General features: G+C 33.7%; 2 protein-coding genes across 4 annotated transcripts; both read right to left on the minus strand.

The window, feature by feature from the left end:
• Positions 1-161: 161 nt before the first annotated feature.
• Positions 162-853, minus strand: LOC115720285 (uncharacterized). Its single transcript, XM_030649440.2, has 2 exons — positions 509-853; positions 162-299 (listed from the first exon to the last, which is right to left on the minus strand). The coding sequence occupies exons 1-2, from the start codon at positions 851-853 to the stop codon at positions 162-164; spliced, it is 483 nt and encodes a 160-aa protein (XP_030505300.2).
• A 9,706-nt stretch (positions 854-10,559) lies between these two features.
• LOC115719083 (uncharacterized) lies at positions 10,560-18,885 on the minus strand. Of its 3 annotated transcripts, none has more exons than XM_030647989.2 (21): positions 18,645-18,885; positions 17,912-18,010; positions 16,869-17,020; positions 16,549-16,621; positions 16,280-16,402; positions 15,968-16,076; positions 15,676-15,755; positions 15,370-15,451; positions 14,992-15,131; positions 14,793-14,903; positions 14,566-14,682; positions 14,398-14,487; positions 14,254-14,307; positions 13,964-14,038; positions 13,725-13,800; positions 13,506-13,605; positions 13,258-13,327; positions 12,794-12,867; positions 12,277-12,389; positions 11,594-11,857; positions 10,560-11,221 (listed from the first exon to the last, which is right to left on the minus strand). In XM_030647989.2, the coding sequence occupies exons 1-21, from the start codon at positions 18,768-18,770 to the stop codon at positions 10,947-10,949; spliced, it is 2,403 nt and encodes an 800-aa protein (XP_030503849.2). In that variant the 5' UTR covers positions 18,771-18,885; the 3' UTR covers positions 10,560-10,946. The 3 variants fall into 3 exon arrangements, with proteins under 3 accessions (XP_030503849.2, XP_030503851.2, XP_030503850.2); XM_030647991.2 differs by having other exon boundaries at positions 11,594-11,845; positions 18,645-18,869; XM_030647990.2 differs by having other exon boundaries at positions 11,594-11,851; positions 18,645-18,869.
• Between the last annotated feature and the right edge of the window lie 293 nt (positions 18,886-19,178).

Raw genomic sequence — 19,178 nt, forward strand, 5'->3', positions numbered from 1 at the left:
TTTATAAGATTATAAAACAGTACCTAACATTCATTACAATATATTGCCATAATATTTCCACTTATAAAATCTTATATGTCTATTTTTCACAAAATATGGCATTAATATTAATTACAATTCCTTAATCCAAAATACAATACAAAAAATGAAAAGTGCAACATCTAATGTGCAGATGATGGTGGCTGAATAATTATTGATTCCCTTGCTTGTTGCTTGCTTCTCCTCATGTTTCTCTTAACAGTTTGAGGATTTGGATTCTTTTTGGGAGGACGACCCATCTTTTTCTTCTGGGGAGATTCCTAATACCATAATAATTTTTAGGTTAACAAAGTGTGTATACTGTACAAATTTCAATACAAAGTTAATTGACATTAAGAAAAGAATATACCTTTTCTTGTACTAGTTGTTTGCAAGTGTTCTTTGTATGACCTAGTTATTTGCAATTAGAACGATTGTTAGACTGCCTAAATTTTCTCATTTTAGTTGCACCAGGTGGAGGTTCATTCACTTCTCTTCTCCTTGATTTCTTGGGCTTTCCAGGTAGAACAGTTTTTGTTAGTGGAAGGATTGGATTTAGGCCTTTATCAGGCCAATGTTCACGACTAGACATAGGTGCAATTGCCCCTTCATAAGTAGCTGAGAAGGCTTCTTTCTTGTAACATTCAGCAAAAAAATCATACTCACTAAGATTGGAATACCACATGCAAACTAATGCATGACCACAGGGAATACCTATAAGGTCATAAGATTTGCAAGAGCATGTTTTGGTCTCTAAATTTATTGATTCCACCTGCCCAGTAGACACTGTCACTTGGAATGATCCTCCAACAGACTTTGTACAGTGACATTTCATTGCAAACTTCCTATTCTTCTAAAGGATATCAAAGATCCTTTTCCCTACTAGATTTGTCCACTTACTAACACTTTCTTTTTACTTTCTCATTCTATCCATCAACCAATAACAAACATCCTCTAATAGAGTTATGATTGCCTTGTCTCTTCCATCTAGTATGGTTGAGTTGAAACTCTTACAAAGATTACTCAGTAACATATCACACTTAGTAGAAGTCCTAAAGTGGGACTTGGTCCATTCAGATGGTGACTTTTTGGACAACCAATCAAAAGCTGCTGCATTAGTCTCCTTCAATTCATTCATTCTCCTTTTGAATTCTTCCACTGTAATAGCTCTAGCACAAGCCCATAATTGTTGCTTCAACAACAATTCAGGAAACTCCGTCTTGAAGTTAGCATAAAAATGCCTAACACAAAATTGTATTTCAAAACCTTCATAAACTGTTCCTAAAGCCTTTTCTAGTCCCTTTTGTCTGTCTAAAATGAAAGTGAAGAATCCTGTGTCTTCTACATCTAGGTCCTCTTTCAGTAGTTGCACAAACCAAGTCCAACTATTAGTGCTTTCCTTTTCAACTATAGCATATGCAAGAGGAAACATGTTGTTATTTCCATTAATACTAATGGCTACAAGCAACATACCTCTGCAATATCTTTTCAAAAAGCACCCATCTAGCTTGATGATGGGCCTGCAGAACTTGAAACTAGATTTACATACTGAAGGCATATATAAACCCTTTCAAAAAACCTTATATCATTCACTAAACTTGTTCTGATAAAAATTGTGCTGCCAGGATTAAGTTTTACTAATTGTGCAAAATAAGCATGTGGAATATCATATTGATCTTTAGCAGTCCCATGTATCTTGGCTATAGCTTTTTTCTTAACTCAATAAAAAGTCTAGGAGGAGAGTTTAGGATTTTCTTTCTTGAAATCACCAAATGACATGGCTGGATTTTCTCTGAACTTCTCTAAGAACTCTTTTGCAATCCAATCAGTATCTACCAGCCTGTTTTCCCATAAAATTCCACAACTGTGTTCTTCCTCAAATTTATTGATTCACATTATAGTGCATGCATCTCTCATCCTATGAGCATACATTAACCATTTATAGCCTTCTTATTTGCATACAACTCTAATTCTCAACCTATCATTGTTAATATTTCGGTATTGCCTATCAATGCTGATAAAATGTTCCTTTAATGCTTCTCTCAAGTACTCAACCGTAGGGAATTCCATTTCCAATTCAAACTTGATATCTTCAGGCTTGAACTGTGGATCAAATTCAATGTGTTTCTTTTTAAGCACTGGTCCATCTTCTTTATCACTAACCAAGCTGACCAAATCATCATCCTCTTCATATCCTCCACCATCATCATCATCTTGGTAAGCTTGACTGCATAAATCATTGAGTGACCCCAACCACTGGCTAGGGTCAGTTGTTCCTTCTTCAACTAATTTTGGATCTTGGGTTTGTGGAGCATATTCCTCTTCCACAAAATTTGGATCTTCTACTGATTGTTTTTTTGCCTCCTAGTAGGTGTTTCTCTTACTCTCTTTCTGGTTTGGGGTGGTGTTAGGCTATTTTTAGCCTAAGTTTTGGGTCACATTTTATAGTTGTTTTTCTTCTTTATTATTATTTTTGGAATAGAATTACGCTTGTTTTCTTTGGTTTCAGGTTTCTACACTTGGGATGTATAAATTGGACAAATTTCGGAAAACAGTGATCTATAAAATAGAGGAAATTTTGAAAGAGAATACAGCTAAAACTTCAAGCCTAAATTCGACTATGTTCTGATCATATTTTGGAAAAAGTCAAAGCATAAAAGTTTTAGATCTTTTTTTTATCTTTCTAACGCATCTTGAATCAGCTCATTTGGAGTTTAGATGAGAAATTTATGCCCATTTTACTAAAAGAGATCGAAGCAGAAAATTCCATCTCGCCGCGGCGAGATTTCCATGGCCGCGGCTAGAAAGTCTGGGCAGAAACGTGGTTTTTTGATGCACTTTTGGCCGCGGTGAGACCACTTTTGGCCGCGGCGAGCGTCCGTACAGTCAGGGGTATTTTTGTCCGATGAACCCTAAAAATTAGATATAAATAGAAAACTGCGATTGGAAGTCAAGGGAAGGGATTTGGAACCCTTAAACACAGCAGAGAGCAGCAGGAAGAGCATAGTGATTCAAGTGAAGATCCAGAATTCATCCACCAACAGTTTCTTTCTTTATTCCTCTTTAATTTCTTTATGTTGAATATTGCTATAGGAATGGTTATGGATTTATTTCTGAACTAAATTTCTCATTTAGGGAGGATGATGATTGTTGTTTAATGTTTTGCCTAGTTAATGTTTAATTGCCATTCCTTCATTCTTGCTTGTGAAATTATCTTAATTTGGGCTTATTTTCATGTTTAAGATTGATCACCTTATGCATGCTTTATGATCTCAATTCGAAATCTGAAAAGTGAGAATTGAGAATGCTAAAATTTGGATAATCGATGTTCTATGTGAAACGAGAGTATTTACATGGCTTATGTGACAAGTAGATTTTTACCTAATGCTGATTTCATGTTAGTTTAATTAAGGAATTAATTAGATAACATGTGATTTAGAATCTAGAAGATCTGAAAAGAGCTAGGTTACTTTATAATCTGTCATTCACTTCAAGAATAGGATAGCAATTAGGCATTAACGATTTGGGTAAACAACAACAGGATTCTCCTCCCTATCATCTCATCTTGCTTAAACTCTAACTGTGTTATAAGTTTTCTGAATTTCTTTAATTCTTTTAAATCAAAATTCTTTACGATTTGCCAAATAGAATTATAGGTATAGTTTAGTAGTAGTTAATCCAATTCCCTGTGGTTCGACCTCACCTGTGTGAGTTTACTACTTGATTGCGTATACTTGCGTAGTGTTTATAGGTGGTCTTTGGGACACATTTTGAGATCTGGTTTAGGGTGGTGTTTTGGATGGTGTTTCTCTTACTCTTTTTTGGTTTAGGGTGGTGTTCGAGATACACTTCTAGATATGGTGCAGGGTGGTGTTTGGGCTACTATGTGACTGGTTTATGGTGTTTTAGAAGGTGTTTGGAATCTGGTTTGTGGTGTTTTGGAACAACCTTCTCCTTTTCTGGTTTTGGATATTGTTTGAGATCTGTTTTGGGGTGATTTGTTGAGACTTGACTGGCCTTTGTTTTTTCTGGTTTGAGGTGGTGTTTTGGATGGATTTTTAGACTCGGTTTGGGGTGATTGGAATAGTTCTATATGGAAAGTTTTTTTCTTGGTTTGGGGTGGTGTTTTGGTTGTTATGTGGGACTTGGTTTTGGGTGATGGTGTTGGGCTTTGTGCCCTAAATAAAATTCTATTTCAATGTAATCTTTTCTATTCAATCATCAATAAAGAAACAGATTTAATTCCATTACTTGTTTAATGTGTTATTTGGTTCATGTGATCATTTATTTACTTATTTGATTAATAAATTCATCCCAACCCTTATCACACTAATATTCTTGTTTATTGTGCTGTCAACACAGTGGAAAGTAATCAAGATTGTGTGATTAAATGTAGTCCTAGCTTTATCAGTACACAGTAGAACATATAGAGTATTCTATGTAACTGAGAGTGTAATTCTAAGTTCTATAGTGGTTCAACGAGGAATTAATAAGTTAGAAAATTTACTTAGTAAATTCTAGATCTGCTTTTTAAGAGCTCGAGCCCATGGTCCCCATACTAGTTGAGACAAACTGCTTGTAAGAATCAGTTAATTGATTTTAGTTAATCAATCTTAATTCTAAAATTAGACTATGTCTAGTTTGTGAATTTTCACTATGTTATGGTTTGATTGTGAAGAAATGGTATTTTAGGGTTAATTTATTAATTAAGAGACTTTGTGGAGTCTAATTAATAAATATTATAAATGACAATTTTATTTGATAATTATTTTAATTATTAAATAAATAGTTTTTGCATTTATAGGGTTGAAGTAGCAAAAAGTGGTATATGTGAACAATAGATAAAATAGTTGAGAAAAATGGCAAAAAGCAAACTAGTGTAGGGCCCACTATGTGGCCGGCCACTAGGTGCCAATTTTACTCTATTTTAATCAATTTTTTTTATTCCAAATAATTCAACCCTAACCCTAGTGGAAATTATTATAAAAGGAAGGCTATGGTCTCATTATCCAACTAATGCCTCTAAAGCTAAAAACCTTGTTTTTCTCTCTAGGTTTATGAGACATCTTCCTTCTTCTTCTTCTAATTCAAAAATACCATAGCCTTTCTTCACAAAACAAAATTCAGCCATTAGTGATTGAGTACATGTCCACACATAACAAGTGAGTCCTTAATCATAGTATGTAAGACTGTGAAGAATCCAAACAATAAGAAGGAGAATCGAGCTCAGATCTTGGTGATACTCTGCTACAGAAAGGATATAAGGGTTAGAGCTCTGAGCGGAAAGAGTCATTTCATTCCACTGCAACCACTGTAAGGTTTCTCATACTTTTTATGTGTTTATTTTCATCGTTTTAGAAATTCATATTAGGATGTTAATAACATACTTGTTAGTAAATCTAGATCCTGGTAAAAGATATTCCACCAGATGGGTAGGAATTTAACTGGCCAATTTTTTTCTTGGTTTGGGGTTGTGTTTTGGATGTTGTTTGACACTTGGTTTTGGGTGATGGGCAAGGATTTAATTGGCTTGTTCTTCCTTGTGTTTGGGATCTGGTTTTTGCTGATGTTTTGCTAGTTTGGGCTTTCTCTAGTTTGGATTGTGTTTGAAAGTTGTTCTAATTGCTCTACCACAACAAACAAAAATGGGTCCTCAAAGGAGGTTGGGTATGAATCTTCGTCTATCATTAAATATCTTGAACCTAGAACTCGAGATATATTTACGGTACGTTTTGCCGATTGTGATTTTGATGAGACAAGTTTCTTAACTTTAGGGGGAAGGGAAAAGAAATTACTTTATATGGAATGCACAATCTGTTGGGATTTTATGCCCTAAATAAAACCCATTTCAATATAATTTGATTTGTTATCTATAGAAGATTAGAAGTCATTTATGTTTACATGTAGTTTTCATGTTTATGGTTTAATGTATACAATTTATGTTAAATTCAGAACATATAGTTATTCACAATTACAGTGATGTCAACACAGTAGAAGGTAATTGTGATTATATGCTTCAAAATATAAGTCCCTTGATTCATCAGTGTACTGGATTTACACTGATGTGATAGTCAGCGATAAAGCTTACTTACACCTTGGATAAGTGTTATGTTCTTTCCAGAACATTGGCAAAGTATGCTAGTTTCGGATGTATGGAGTATACATTGGACTGGGACCGATATTGATCTTGGTGAATATATTATAATCTTACCGTTGTATCTTTCTAAGTCAATATCACTGGTTGATCTTAGACCAAAAGATCTTAATCCTGACATGGTTAGGTTCAATCTCAAGAGTGTTATTTTGTGTTCTTTGATTTGTTAGTTAAAGCCTACCATTTGGTTCGGGTCGAACGTACATTTTGGAAACATGATAGTACAATTGAGTAGGAGCGCTAAACATAGGTATGGAATCTATAGCTTCTATCTGGACATAAAAGTGAAATGATAATTTCTTTCGAGCTTGACTTAATAAAGATAAATGGAAGAGCTCTTATTTCAGTGATTATATTAGTTTACTGAAGTGTCATTTATAGGAAGCTAAGTGTTTTAAGGATAAAATACATTGAGGGGTGAAACTATAAATTTGTCCCTACTCGATATAAATCATCTATACAGGATCTTTGATTATTGGGATTAGAACGATGGTTAAATATTCATAGCGTATCTATATCGTGGAACATATAGAGCGTTCTATATAACTGAGAGTGCGATTCCAAGTTCTATAGTGGTGCAATGAGGAATTAATAAGTTAGAGAATTTACTTGGTAAGTTCTAGATCTGCTTATTGGAAGCTCGGTTATATAGGCTCATGGTCCCCATACTAGTTGAAACAATACTGCTTGTAAGACTCAGTTAATTGATTTTAATTAATCAATTATAAATCTAAAATTAGACTATGTCTTATTTATGAATTTTCACTAACCTAGGGCTTGATTGTGAAGAAAAGAAGTTTCAGGGTTTATTTGTTAATTAAGAGACTTTATTAAGTCTAATTAATAAATATGTTAAATGACAATTTTATTTGATAATTAATTTCAATTATTAAATAAATAGTTTTGGCATTTAAGTGGTTGTATTGGTAAATATGGCATTTGTGATAAAATTAAGATAAATAGTTGAAAAATGGCAAAATTACAAGGGATGGGCCCACATCCTATTGCCGGCCACATGTGCATGATTTTACCATTTGTTTTATCAATTTTTAAATGTCAAATAATTCAAACCTAAACCTAGATGGATTCTTATAAATAGATAGTGATGGACTCAAATTAAAAAATGAAAACTTAAGTCACATTAGCCTTCAGTCAAATTTTGAGCCTTTAATCTCTCTCATATTCGAATCATTCTCTCTCTCTTTCTTTCTTCAATTTTTGAGCCCTATATTGATAGAGTACATGCCCACACATAGCAAGTTGGTACTCAATCATATTATGTAAGACTATGAAGAATCTAAATCAACTGAAGGAGAATCGGGCTCAGATCTTGGTGATACTCTGCTACAAAAAAGATACAAGAGTTAGAGATCTGAGCGGAAAGAGTCATTTAATTCCGCTACAAACCAATGTAAGGTTTCTTCAACTTTATATGTGTTTAAATTACATTGTTTTAGAAATTCATATTTAGGACCTTAAATAACATACATGGTAGTAAATCTAGATCCTGGTAAAATAATACCCAACACAATCATTATCTCAATTTGATCCTCGTACAAATCCATGTGAACTTGAAGTTCAAAGAATAATTTATTTGTAAAATATTGCAATCATTTACTAGATGGATTCACTGACCCAAAGAAAATTACAAAATTACATATTCCAGCTAAAAATGTTCATGCTTGAATTGAAGTTCCAGAAGGAAAAATTGAAAATGAGTCTAAAGCACGCTTGAAACGTGGTAGACCAGTTGGTTCCAAAGATACAACACCTCGAAAAAAGAAAGGAGCAAATAATCTCTATGGTCCTAGTGAAGAGGCTAAAAATTTCAAGGAAGATGTTGACATGAACAAATATCTTGAAGAGATTTAGGTACCTAAAAATAATAGAAATAATGAGATCTCAATAAATTATGTCAATACATGAAAAGAATGGGACCTACTTGAAGTAATTATCGACAATATTTTTGCTTATAATATAGCACTAGAAATTATAAATGAAAATGAGAATCTTGAACCTAAATCTGTCTGAGAATGTCAAAATAGAAAAGATTGGTCAAAATGGAAAATAAGAAATTCAAGCAGAATTGAATTTACTTGCTAAACGTAAAGTATTTGGACCTATAGTCCAAACACCTGAAGGTATAAAACCTGTTAGATACAAATGGGTATTTGTACGTAAAAGAAATGAAAAAAATAAAGTTATGAGATACAAAGCAAGACTTGTAGCACAAGATTTTCCTCAAAGACCATGTATTGATCATGAAGAGACATATTCTCTTGTGGTGGATGCAACAACATTAAGATATCTGGTTAGTCTGGCTGTGAGTGAAAAACTTAATCTGCGATTAATGAGTGTAGTCACATCTTATTTATATGGATCACTAGATATAGATATTTACATGAAGATCCCTGAAGAATTTAGGATGCGTGAGTTATATATAATTAAAGTCATCAAAAATGTGATCAATTAAATTGCAAAGATCATTGTATGAATTAAAACAATCAAGACGCATGTGGTACACTTGACTTAGTGAATATTTATTAAAGGAAGGATATACAAATAATCATATTTGCCCTTGTGTTTTTATAAAAGGTTCAAGTTTTGAGTTTGTTATCATTGTTGTATATGTTGATGACTTGAATATTATTGAAACTCTTCAAAAACTTTCAGAAACTATGGAATATCTAAAGAAAGAATTCAAAATAAAAGATTTAGGAAAAACAAAATTTTGTCTTGGTTTACAAATTGAGCATTTAAAAAGTAAAATTTCATTTATCAGTCAACTTATACTGAAACGATTTTGAGACAGTTTTATATGGATAATCACACTCATTGAGTAGCCCAATGGTAGCTATATCACATGATGTGAATAAGGACCCTTTCTAACCTAAAGAAGAACATAAAGAGCTCATTGGTCCAGAAGTATCATATCTTAGTGCAATAGGAGCATTGATGTATCTTGCTAACTGTACAAGACCTAATGTATCTTTCTCTGTTAATTTATTAGCAAACTTTATTTCTACTCCAACATATAGATATTAGAAAGGGATTAAACATATACTCCACTATCTTTAGGGTACTATTGATAAAAGATTGTTCTATTCTAATAATTGTGGGTCACAAATTATTAGCGACGCAGATGCATGATATTTATCCGATCCACATAAAGCTAGATCTCAAACTGGTTATTTGTTCACTTGTGATAACATTACTATATCTTGGCAGTCAACAAAGCAAACTCTAGTGGCTACTTCCTCAAATCATGCTAAGATACTTGCAATTCATGAGACTAGTCGAGAATGTGTATGGTTAAGATCAATGATACAACATATTCAAGGAGCATGTGAATTAACATTTAATAAAGAAGTACCAACAATTCTCTATGAAGATAATGTTGCTTGTATCACCTAACTGAAAGGAGTGTGCATTAAAGGAGAAAGAACTAAACACATTTCCCCAAAATTCTTCTTTACACACAATCTTCAAGAGAATGGTGATATCGATGTTCAACAAATTCGATCAAGTGATAATCGTGTAGACTTATTCATAGAGTCATTACCAACATCAACTTTCGAGAAGATGGTTCACAAGATTGAAATGCGTCAATTAAGAGATCTCTATGAATGCCAAAATAAGGAGAAGTAATTTTATATTGCACTCATTTTTTCTTGACCGAGTTTTGTCCCATTCGGTTCTCTCGGCGAGGTTTTCAATGAGGCAAGGGAAATTATAAACAATAGATATTTGTGGATGTGCAAATTTTTTCAAATCAACTACCATTTATTGTAATTATTATTACATTTTCATATTTTCCTAATCTATAAATCATTTATTTGCATAAATAAAGTTCACCTCATTAAAATAATATGCTCAAACAATTCTATCTCTTTGTAGTTCTAGATCGAATCAAAGTTCTTATAAAAGAAGAAGAAAAAGACACTTTATTTTTATTTTCTAAATGGATATTTTTATTTTCTAAATGGAGAAATATATTATGTTTCTTCTGACATTCGGAGTCGAGGATCTAATCTTGTAGTTGTAAAATCATTCCATAGTACACTTACACTGAACATACAAAAAAGATGAATTAGTAAAAGTGATCAATTATACATAAATAGATGCAGAAGATAGAAGTTACATATTTTAGGATATCAAATCGACAAATCGTGTCATTTCTAAACAATTACTACATGCGTAATAATTTGGATGAGAAGATTCCTCAAAGTCCAAACTCAATTTCAGATAAATATACATAACTAGTGTAAATAGTGATACAATGCCTACATGGAGGTTAATACTCAAGTTTGATAAGCCTGCCTGTGTTTATTATAAATAATGACATTGGCGTTGAATAAATAACAAAATGACACAGTACTACAAATCATTCAAATAGAAAAACTTAAATAGCTTTTATACTACAAAATATTGATATTACATCCCAAAATGTTTATAGCCCATCACACAGTCACTGCTGTCTACAACAAATGAGTCAAACTTACATCAGAAAGCAGAGATAACAATTAACTGTCCTTTTCCTTTTTCATTTTTTTTTTTTATGTAAAAGACGACAATCTAAAAGAAACCAAAGAATATTATTACAAATCAAATTATATGTTGAAGAAAAATGCAACCAATACATTTCCTGGTGTGGTGACATAGCATATTACTCTCATCTTTAAGATGACTACCAAGCCAGCCACCAAAAGGGGGCAAAAAATCTACAGTTTGAAGCTTCCTTTAACTGTCATCTTGTTGTTCCTTTGTATGTAATTCACATTCCAGATGATGTCCGGTTTATCCTTTGGGCACCCAATTTTGGAGCAGCCGGTTTAGCTCCCCGACCTCTACCAAGTGATAAAGGCTTTGCCTTAGTAGTGGGTGCAGGAGCGGCGATAGCAGCCCAAGGATCGTCGTCATCAACTATTGCACTTGCTTTCAAGTTCAAAGATTTTGATGCTGTTCTTGGAGCAGGAGCAGCAATGGAACCCCACAAATCGTCGTCTTCACTTTTAGCTGTTGCTGTATTTTTAGGTCGTAAACTTGTAGCTACCGTCAAAGAAAATAGAAGAGATGAGTAAAATATCTCATTAGTTAAAGCCACAGCTGTGTAATCAAATGTCAAAATACAAAAATGCAATCATTTGTATACAAGTTTGTTCCTGGCTACCAACTAAAATGGCACAAGGCATAAAAAGCAGCTGATACTAACGTATATTTTGTTACTATGAAGTTTTTGTATGCTAAAGCCTAAGTACAAGTGCAAGAGGGAAGAAAAACCTTATGACTTGGACAAAGTAGATTTTTAGTTGTAACGAGTGAGAGAGAAAAAAGTTGAACATGCATTCAGATTGAGACAGTTCATTTAGCATTATCAAACATTATATTAATTACGTAGAAATCTAATTATTAAAATAGTACCTGCTTGTTTTGGCTGAGAAGTGGGTACAACAGGCCGCTTTTGAGCCGCTTGAATGCTTGCAAGTGCTGGAGCCGGTTTTGGTTCTTCAAGGGGTTCAATATCGTCCCAACCATCCTTGTCGCTTTCATGCTCTTCACTAATACCATTTTCAATTTCTCCCCAGCCATCAGTTGATGTGGGTGACTCAGGTAGAGGTTGCTCAGCCAAATCCGTACTGGAACTTACATGAGCAAGAGCGGTACTTGGATTATCTACAACTACAACTAATATTGTCAAAGAATTGTGTGAGATATTAGATTTTGGAACAAACCATGTATTTATAATAAACACTAATATGAAGGATTAGTAATATTGTGATCATATAGAAATGAGGATTGTTATTTGGCATCTCAAGGTGCTTAACACCACACCGATGTAGCACCCTATAATTAGTTAGCGGTTTTTCATATCATTTATTAATTTAAAATGTGTGGGACCTGATATTAAAATATACCAATAACAGTATGCCACGTCTTGTGGTGCTTGGCACCTTAAGGTGCCTATTAGCATTTCTCTATATAAATATGGCTATAAGGGAAAAAACAATCTACATTAGCATCACAATTGTGAAAATCATTTATCAAGATGCATGTGCGTCTGTGTGTGAGCCATTCATAAGCATAAAAGCCACCATGATATGCACCTGAGCTTGCATTGGAAGTTGAAGAAGATAGAGGGGCAGTGCTAGTGTTCGCAGGAGCATGTGAAGTTTGATCAGAGGGTTTACCCTTGAGAGTCAACGAACTCATAGCCCATCTGCATGGTCAATAAGAGCTCCAGACCATTACTGACTCCACATAATAAGAACTCAATAAAACATGTTCATGATAAACCTCTTAACAATTTCAGTTCAAAAACAGATATGGAACATAGAATTAAGCACTCCGGCACAGTATACACTATGAGAAAGTAGGAAATAAACTAATGAGGGTCTGTCATAAAATATCAAAGGCAAACTTAATTATCAGTTAGTGAATGACAGATTCCTCCATAGAAACGAAGTTATTCACAAACAAATTATACTATCATCAGCACAACCACCAAAACATAGAAGTAATAATATCTGGATCCAAAATAATTTCCCATTCAACCAATGCTTCATAAAAGCAGATAGCATTGAACTATGAACATTATAAAAGTATTATAAAGTAGTGGCATACCCCAATAAACTAGCATTTCCTGGAATTGATGAGAGTCCAACACTTGCAGCCCCACTGGTATCTCCTGAGTTTATCTACAAAGAACGAGAGAAAAATCACCAAATCACACACACAAAATTGTGTTTTCATTTCTTTTCACAAAACCACCTCAAGATAGACTTTGGAAAGCACTATCATTTGGAATAATAATAATAATATATATATATATATATATATATATATCTAATGAGCCCTGACGTTTAAAACTTAATTATCATAAATATTAATGTAAGAAGTGAGAAGGAAGGCGTTTTTTGAGACAGACAGGGAAAGTTTGTGAAAAATTTAATGGGCCAGAAAAAAATGAGGAGAAACAGTATTCAGTCCAATCACATCCAACAGTGAAATCCTTTCTTATATTACATGCAGCCACATAAAACAGAAACATCATTGGAATTAAAAGCGGCAAGAATATATTAACACACCTTCTCATTGTATTGTTTCACTATTTGCATAAATTGATCAACTGCTTGAAATGCTTTTGATCGAACATCACTGCTTGAATAAGTAGAGAAAAAATACATTAAAAAATATGTCATAAAAACATGAATTATATTGAAAAAAGAGAATGCATACAAGTAAAACACAAACATCTAAGCAGAGCCTTATGGTTGATAAGATGGACAAAAATACTGAAATGACGGAATTACACATCAAATGAAGAATGTCTGACCTGTCAGGATCAATAGTAAGGACAACAACATTCGGGAGAATCCGGGTTGCAACCTCATTGATGTCATAATAAGAACTGGTAGCACATAACGCCATGATGCCTGCCACAGAAATCTTTACCAGGTTGGAAAGCATAATAAAGTGCCCCAAAAAATACGCTGGAAACAAGAGTATGTAAAAAGAAAAGCTATACTAAATTCCACATTAGAACGTCATATACCTGCTCCTCTGGCAGGGGGAAATGTATCACGCAATGCACGAACAGTAAATGCATTAATCAAAACTCTTTTCCTTGTCTGCATAGGTAAACAGCAAAACATTTGGAAAATATAATGACCAAGTGACGTACGGTACCAACATTTAGTAGAGAACATTAAGCTGAAGATTAAGGACAACTAACAAAAATTTCAAGATTTAGATGTATATTAACAGTACAACTTATAATGCGCAGATACTAACCCCATCATTCAAGTGGCTTGCTATATTCCCCAGCAATATAGTAGTGTTTGTTCTGATTGCTGGCTCTTCATCAACCTGCAAGACTTGCAGAAATTAAAAACAAGATAAACACAAATAATTATCGCGAGAAATATCTACAATCTACTGCATTTATATTTATATAAATCTTAACCATGTTATTGTCAAGGAGCATATGTCTAGCCTAAAATGGTAAAAAGTCGGGAGCATTCACTAAATGAAATTGAAATAAGCTATAGATAGATCTATTGAAATATTTGTATAAGTCACACCTGTAACTTAGAAAGATACTTCAAGAATGACCCTGAAATGGTACGTTGAGAGAGCTGCAATCCAAGTCAGATAAGTAAAATACACATATTTATATATATAGGTTCAAATAATTCCTACAATTACAGCATACATAGCATACATACCTTGGGAGCTAGAACAAGCATGGATTTAAGTGTCAATTCTCGGAGAAAAGCAGAGGTATCAGAGAACCCAGTTGCTACATGAGGGTAAACCTAGTCACAAGCATTGAAACGAATTTAAAAAACCACATTCAAAATTAGGATTATAATCTTTCTATCATTGCTTCATACTTGCTCATCAACCACGTGTGCCGATAAGGATTCTCCAAATTGATCTATATGTTGCAGGAGACCAACTCTAATAGCTCGATCATTGGAGGCAAAGAGTTTCACAATTGTAGGCAGCACCTAAAAAATCCAAAAAAAAAAAGCCACAATTTATATATTAATTTATTTATTTAAAAAACTGTGAGCATCAGAGCAAAGACAGCCTCCATAGAAAGCAGAAAGATTGAGACCTTAGCACTGAACTCTTCTGTTGAAAGCCACGAACCCATTTTTAACAATGCAGTCAGAGCGGGAGCAGCAGCTGAACCAAATTCAAGGGCAGAAGCTAATAAAGGAAGCAGCTGTAGGAACCAGTGGAAGTGATATGAGCAACATAATTAGAAAAGTATGTTTTGTCCAAAAATAAAATGACAACTCCAAGATCCACACCTTTTTAAGAACAATTGGTCGAGGAAGCTGCTCTGCCAAATTTGGAAGCTTGCGGAAGAATGTATCTTTCTCAACGCTATCTTTCAAATTTAAGATTTCCATGAAATGTATGGTATCCACCAATTTATTTTGGAAATATTCTGTAAATCAAACTGTGATACTTAGTACCCAAAAAATGAAACAAAAGCAAGAAGATGGAAAGCAATCCATGACTTGAGAAGCACTATCTAGCCAAAGAAAAAGAGGAATAAGCACATATATATATATATAGAATACTCCTAACTCTCTCCTTCTCTATGTACGTGTGAAATTCTAATTACTATCGAGGACTATTGATGCAGATAACTTTTCAGTCTACAAAGCCATTCAAAATCTCACCACTGTTTTCTAAAAGCTTTGATGTATTCAGCCTGCGAGAAGGCAAGGAACTCAAGAGTCGCTGATAATCTGGAAGCAGAGACTGTGAGACAAGAAAATAGACATATGCAAATGAAATGAATCTTCCAAAAAAAGTGAAAGCCAAAGAAACATAATGATATTTTGGTAACTACAATAAATTTAAGAAATACCCGTAAATGACTTCACAGCTGTGGACTAAAATAGTCAAGATGCATGCTTACAATAAAATAAAGCATATAAGCAAAAGATAGCATAAAAAAGTGTCCCAGAAAATCTAAAGAAAACCTTAGGAATGGATGCAGTATTGCGCAATTCCTCTGTTTTGCTCAACTTCAAGCCAGAGAAGAGCTCATATATTAGACAGCCTATCAATGAAAACAAAGAATTTAGATTTCTAACAAGAGGCCAAGAATAAAAGTTACCGGTGATCTAAAACATGCACAAGACACAATGGAAAAGCTCTAAAATCTTGTTAAGATCTCCGGATAAAAGCATAGACGGCAGTTATCCAACATAACGCCCTTCTGTTAGATATACCACGGAATTGGATAATAAAATGAAACAGCAAAACACGTACCCAAACCCCAAGAATCAATGGCCCACGGTGGAGATTTTCTAATTGCAGCCCAGTCAGACTTCGACAACTCCACTGGTTTGTATTGTGATCCAATAAGCCAAGCATATTGCTGGATGCAAGTAACAATTTGTGACAAATAAACTCATTTATCATTTCCAAAACTTTCTTCTTCTCAAGAGAATTTTGACAAAAACGAACTCAGAACCAAGAAAAACAACAGCCAGTACCAGTCACAACATACTAAGAGATGTGTGTGCGGTAGAAAATAGACAAAAGCAACTGGATAATCAAATAATATGAATCTTATTTTACCAGCATTGATCCACCAGAAGCTTCAGTGTTATTATCAATCTCAGACAGAACATCAAAAGCATGTAGCTTCCAGTCTAAAGTTGGTGTAACAACAACACTAGCTAAGCAAACATTAGCATGAACCTGTAATAGAAAAAGTTAGTTCAGCAGTATAAAGGAAAAAAAAAAAGTGCATATAGAGAGTGTTATATGAAGAAGGTTTTCAAGACACATGCACTCGTACAAACAAAAGCTATGTCAATAGCATAAGCAGGAAAAAAAAAACTTACAAGTTTGCAATCATTATTTAAGAAGCTCACAGCTTTAGCTATCTGGTGTAGTCCCCATGCAAAATACTCATCCCTGCCAACCAGGTCAAATTAAAAATGTACCACAGAAATAACCAACAATAAAACTAGCAGATATATATATACTTAAGCAAAAGTTTTCTGCAAATTTTTTGTGTACAAAAAAGGGATGCTATAGCCCGTTAATCATAGAACCTGAACCTGTAATTATCACTTCATCCATCCACAAAAAGAAAATTGGAAAAAGAAAATACATCTACCATATAAGACAGGGAAAAAAAATACTGTTTACGTTTATATACCTCTGTGTGCCTTCTAAACCCAGTTCCTTGATCTTCTCTGATAGAGGCATAACAGGCTCTGTGACAATGTAGATGGTAACCTTTGTGGTGGAGCCATCAAAAGTTTCAGTCTCAGTACTGTGAAGAAACGATAATATATTTGGATGCCTGACCTGAAAAAAATATCAAAAATAAAAATTTAGCTGGTAAGTGTTGGCAAATTTTCATTTTCATGTGATTTCTACATTCTGTGAAACGAAAAACGAAGATCGAATGCATGAAGAAATTGAGCATACATATTCAAACTATAGTTCTCTTGGAAATACATGAATCTTGAGGCTCAAAGACAGGAACTCTCAGCAATAATCAGGTAATCTCTAATTAAATAAAAAATAATTAATATTGTGAGTTCTAAAAACTGTTCATTATTGGTATTCCAGAATTTTGAAAAGATTCTTCTTTAACAAAAAACCTTTACATTGTTTTATTCAATCTAAAATATATATATATGTGTGTACCAGTTATGAAAATTATAAACAGGAAAAGATATCACTTTTTTATGCATGAATCAGATAAAAGTAAATGTGGGAACAATGGTAGAGAACAATTCAAATCTGCCAAAAGAAAAACATGAGATAGAGTACTTGGCACTACTCCTATTGATTTCTTCAGATTTTATTTTATGTCCAGCAAACTAAAACTTTTGAGAATTTATTTCTTGACATGAAACAAATTACCATCTAAACTTTCTGGTAGCAAGTCTATGAAAGACTAACATGCTCAGCTAATTCCCTAGAACTAAAAATTTCCTAAATTCTGCAATTTAGTCCTTATACTTAAATCATTAGCATTTTCAGGTCAATGTGGAAATTGAATTGCTTAAATTTAAGCTACTATTTTGATGAAAACTCCAATCAACCAGCCATGAATTACAAGATTACTCAAGAGCTATAATCGCAAAACTGATAATAGTAATAAGCATTCAAGCTAAATGAGTATGTGAGTTTATAGAGTCAGGGGTAAAACAAATTAATAGAAGTTAGTACTAGACATTGCTAACTTACAGTTCGAAGGCGCTTCACACCATTGCGACCAGCTGCTAGATGCCCATCTTGGGCATTACTTCCAGAAAGGGAAAAGATAGATACTGGTGAGCCATCATCCTGAAATGTAATCAAAAAGCATTTAAGAACATAACAACATTAAAACATACGTAAAATTTTTGATACATATTGTCTAAACATATCAAATCAGATAACTGAGCCCTGGCCTCCTCTAAAAATGATGAAACAAGCAGAAAGTCTCCTGATTTAACAAACAATCTGCCAAACAGTCGATATGAACACTTGACAGGCAATCAAAACTGCCTCCACATGATATAGTTGGTAATTACGACTAAAAACAGCCTGATCACAATTAGAAACACTTGAGATTCAAATAAATTTCCCAATTACACTAATATTCCAACTTTATAACCAATTCCATTAGCTCAGCAACCCAGAAATCAGATAATGAAATCATCACGGTTTACCATTTCCAAATAACACTAGTCCAATTCTTCTTCGAAACAAAACTCAAATCGTTAAAGCAATTGCGAAATGAGATCCAACAATTGAAACTCCAAAGTCCAAAACAAAAATGCAAATCCGGAAGGTTTCCAGTTCGAATCACACAAAGAAGTAACAATTATGATCACAATAATCGCAAGTGTGAAGCGAAATCCTATAAAAAATTTGAAATTGAGCAATGATCCATATCGAAATGAGAGATTGGATCGTATAAGATAAGATGTAATACCTTGGAGGTGCCGCGAGAGTGAGTCCAAGAGCCCCAAGCAGAAGAATAAGGTTCGCCGATGGTGTAGGGCAGATCTTTGGGACCGGCACCAGATCCACCGACCACTCCCTTAAGGAACTTAAACATTTCTTCTTATTATTCTTCTTCTTCCTCTTCTTCTTCGGGTACTCCAAGACTCAGTGGGAGAGGAAAGAGAAGAGAGTCGGAATCCCGATTGGAAGAACGGGAAACAAACCCAATGAACATGAACTAAACAAACAACGTACGTGTAATTACAATTCAATCCCTTTACTTTCTCAATTTACATAGCGTACCCATTATGTTTCTAAATTTAAAATTATCCCATCCACTACTTACATTCTAATGGGTAAATGTCATTTTGAGAATCATAAAATTACAGTGAATGAATGGCTTAAGATTATAAGACTACGAGGTAAATTGAAAAATACATATTTTATTTATTAATTAATCAAATTTATTTTTAATTTATATTTAATTGAAACATATCTCTTTTTATTTGTATTGTACAAATAA

The sequence above is a fragment of the Cannabis sativa genome, chromosome 2, assembly GCF_029168945.1.
Source record: "Cannabis sativa cultivar Pink pepper isolate KNU-18-1 chromosome 2, ASM2916894v1, whole genome shotgun sequence".
Lineage (NCBI taxonomy): Eukaryota > Viridiplantae > Streptophyta > Magnoliopsida > Rosales > Cannabaceae > Cannabis > Cannabis sativa.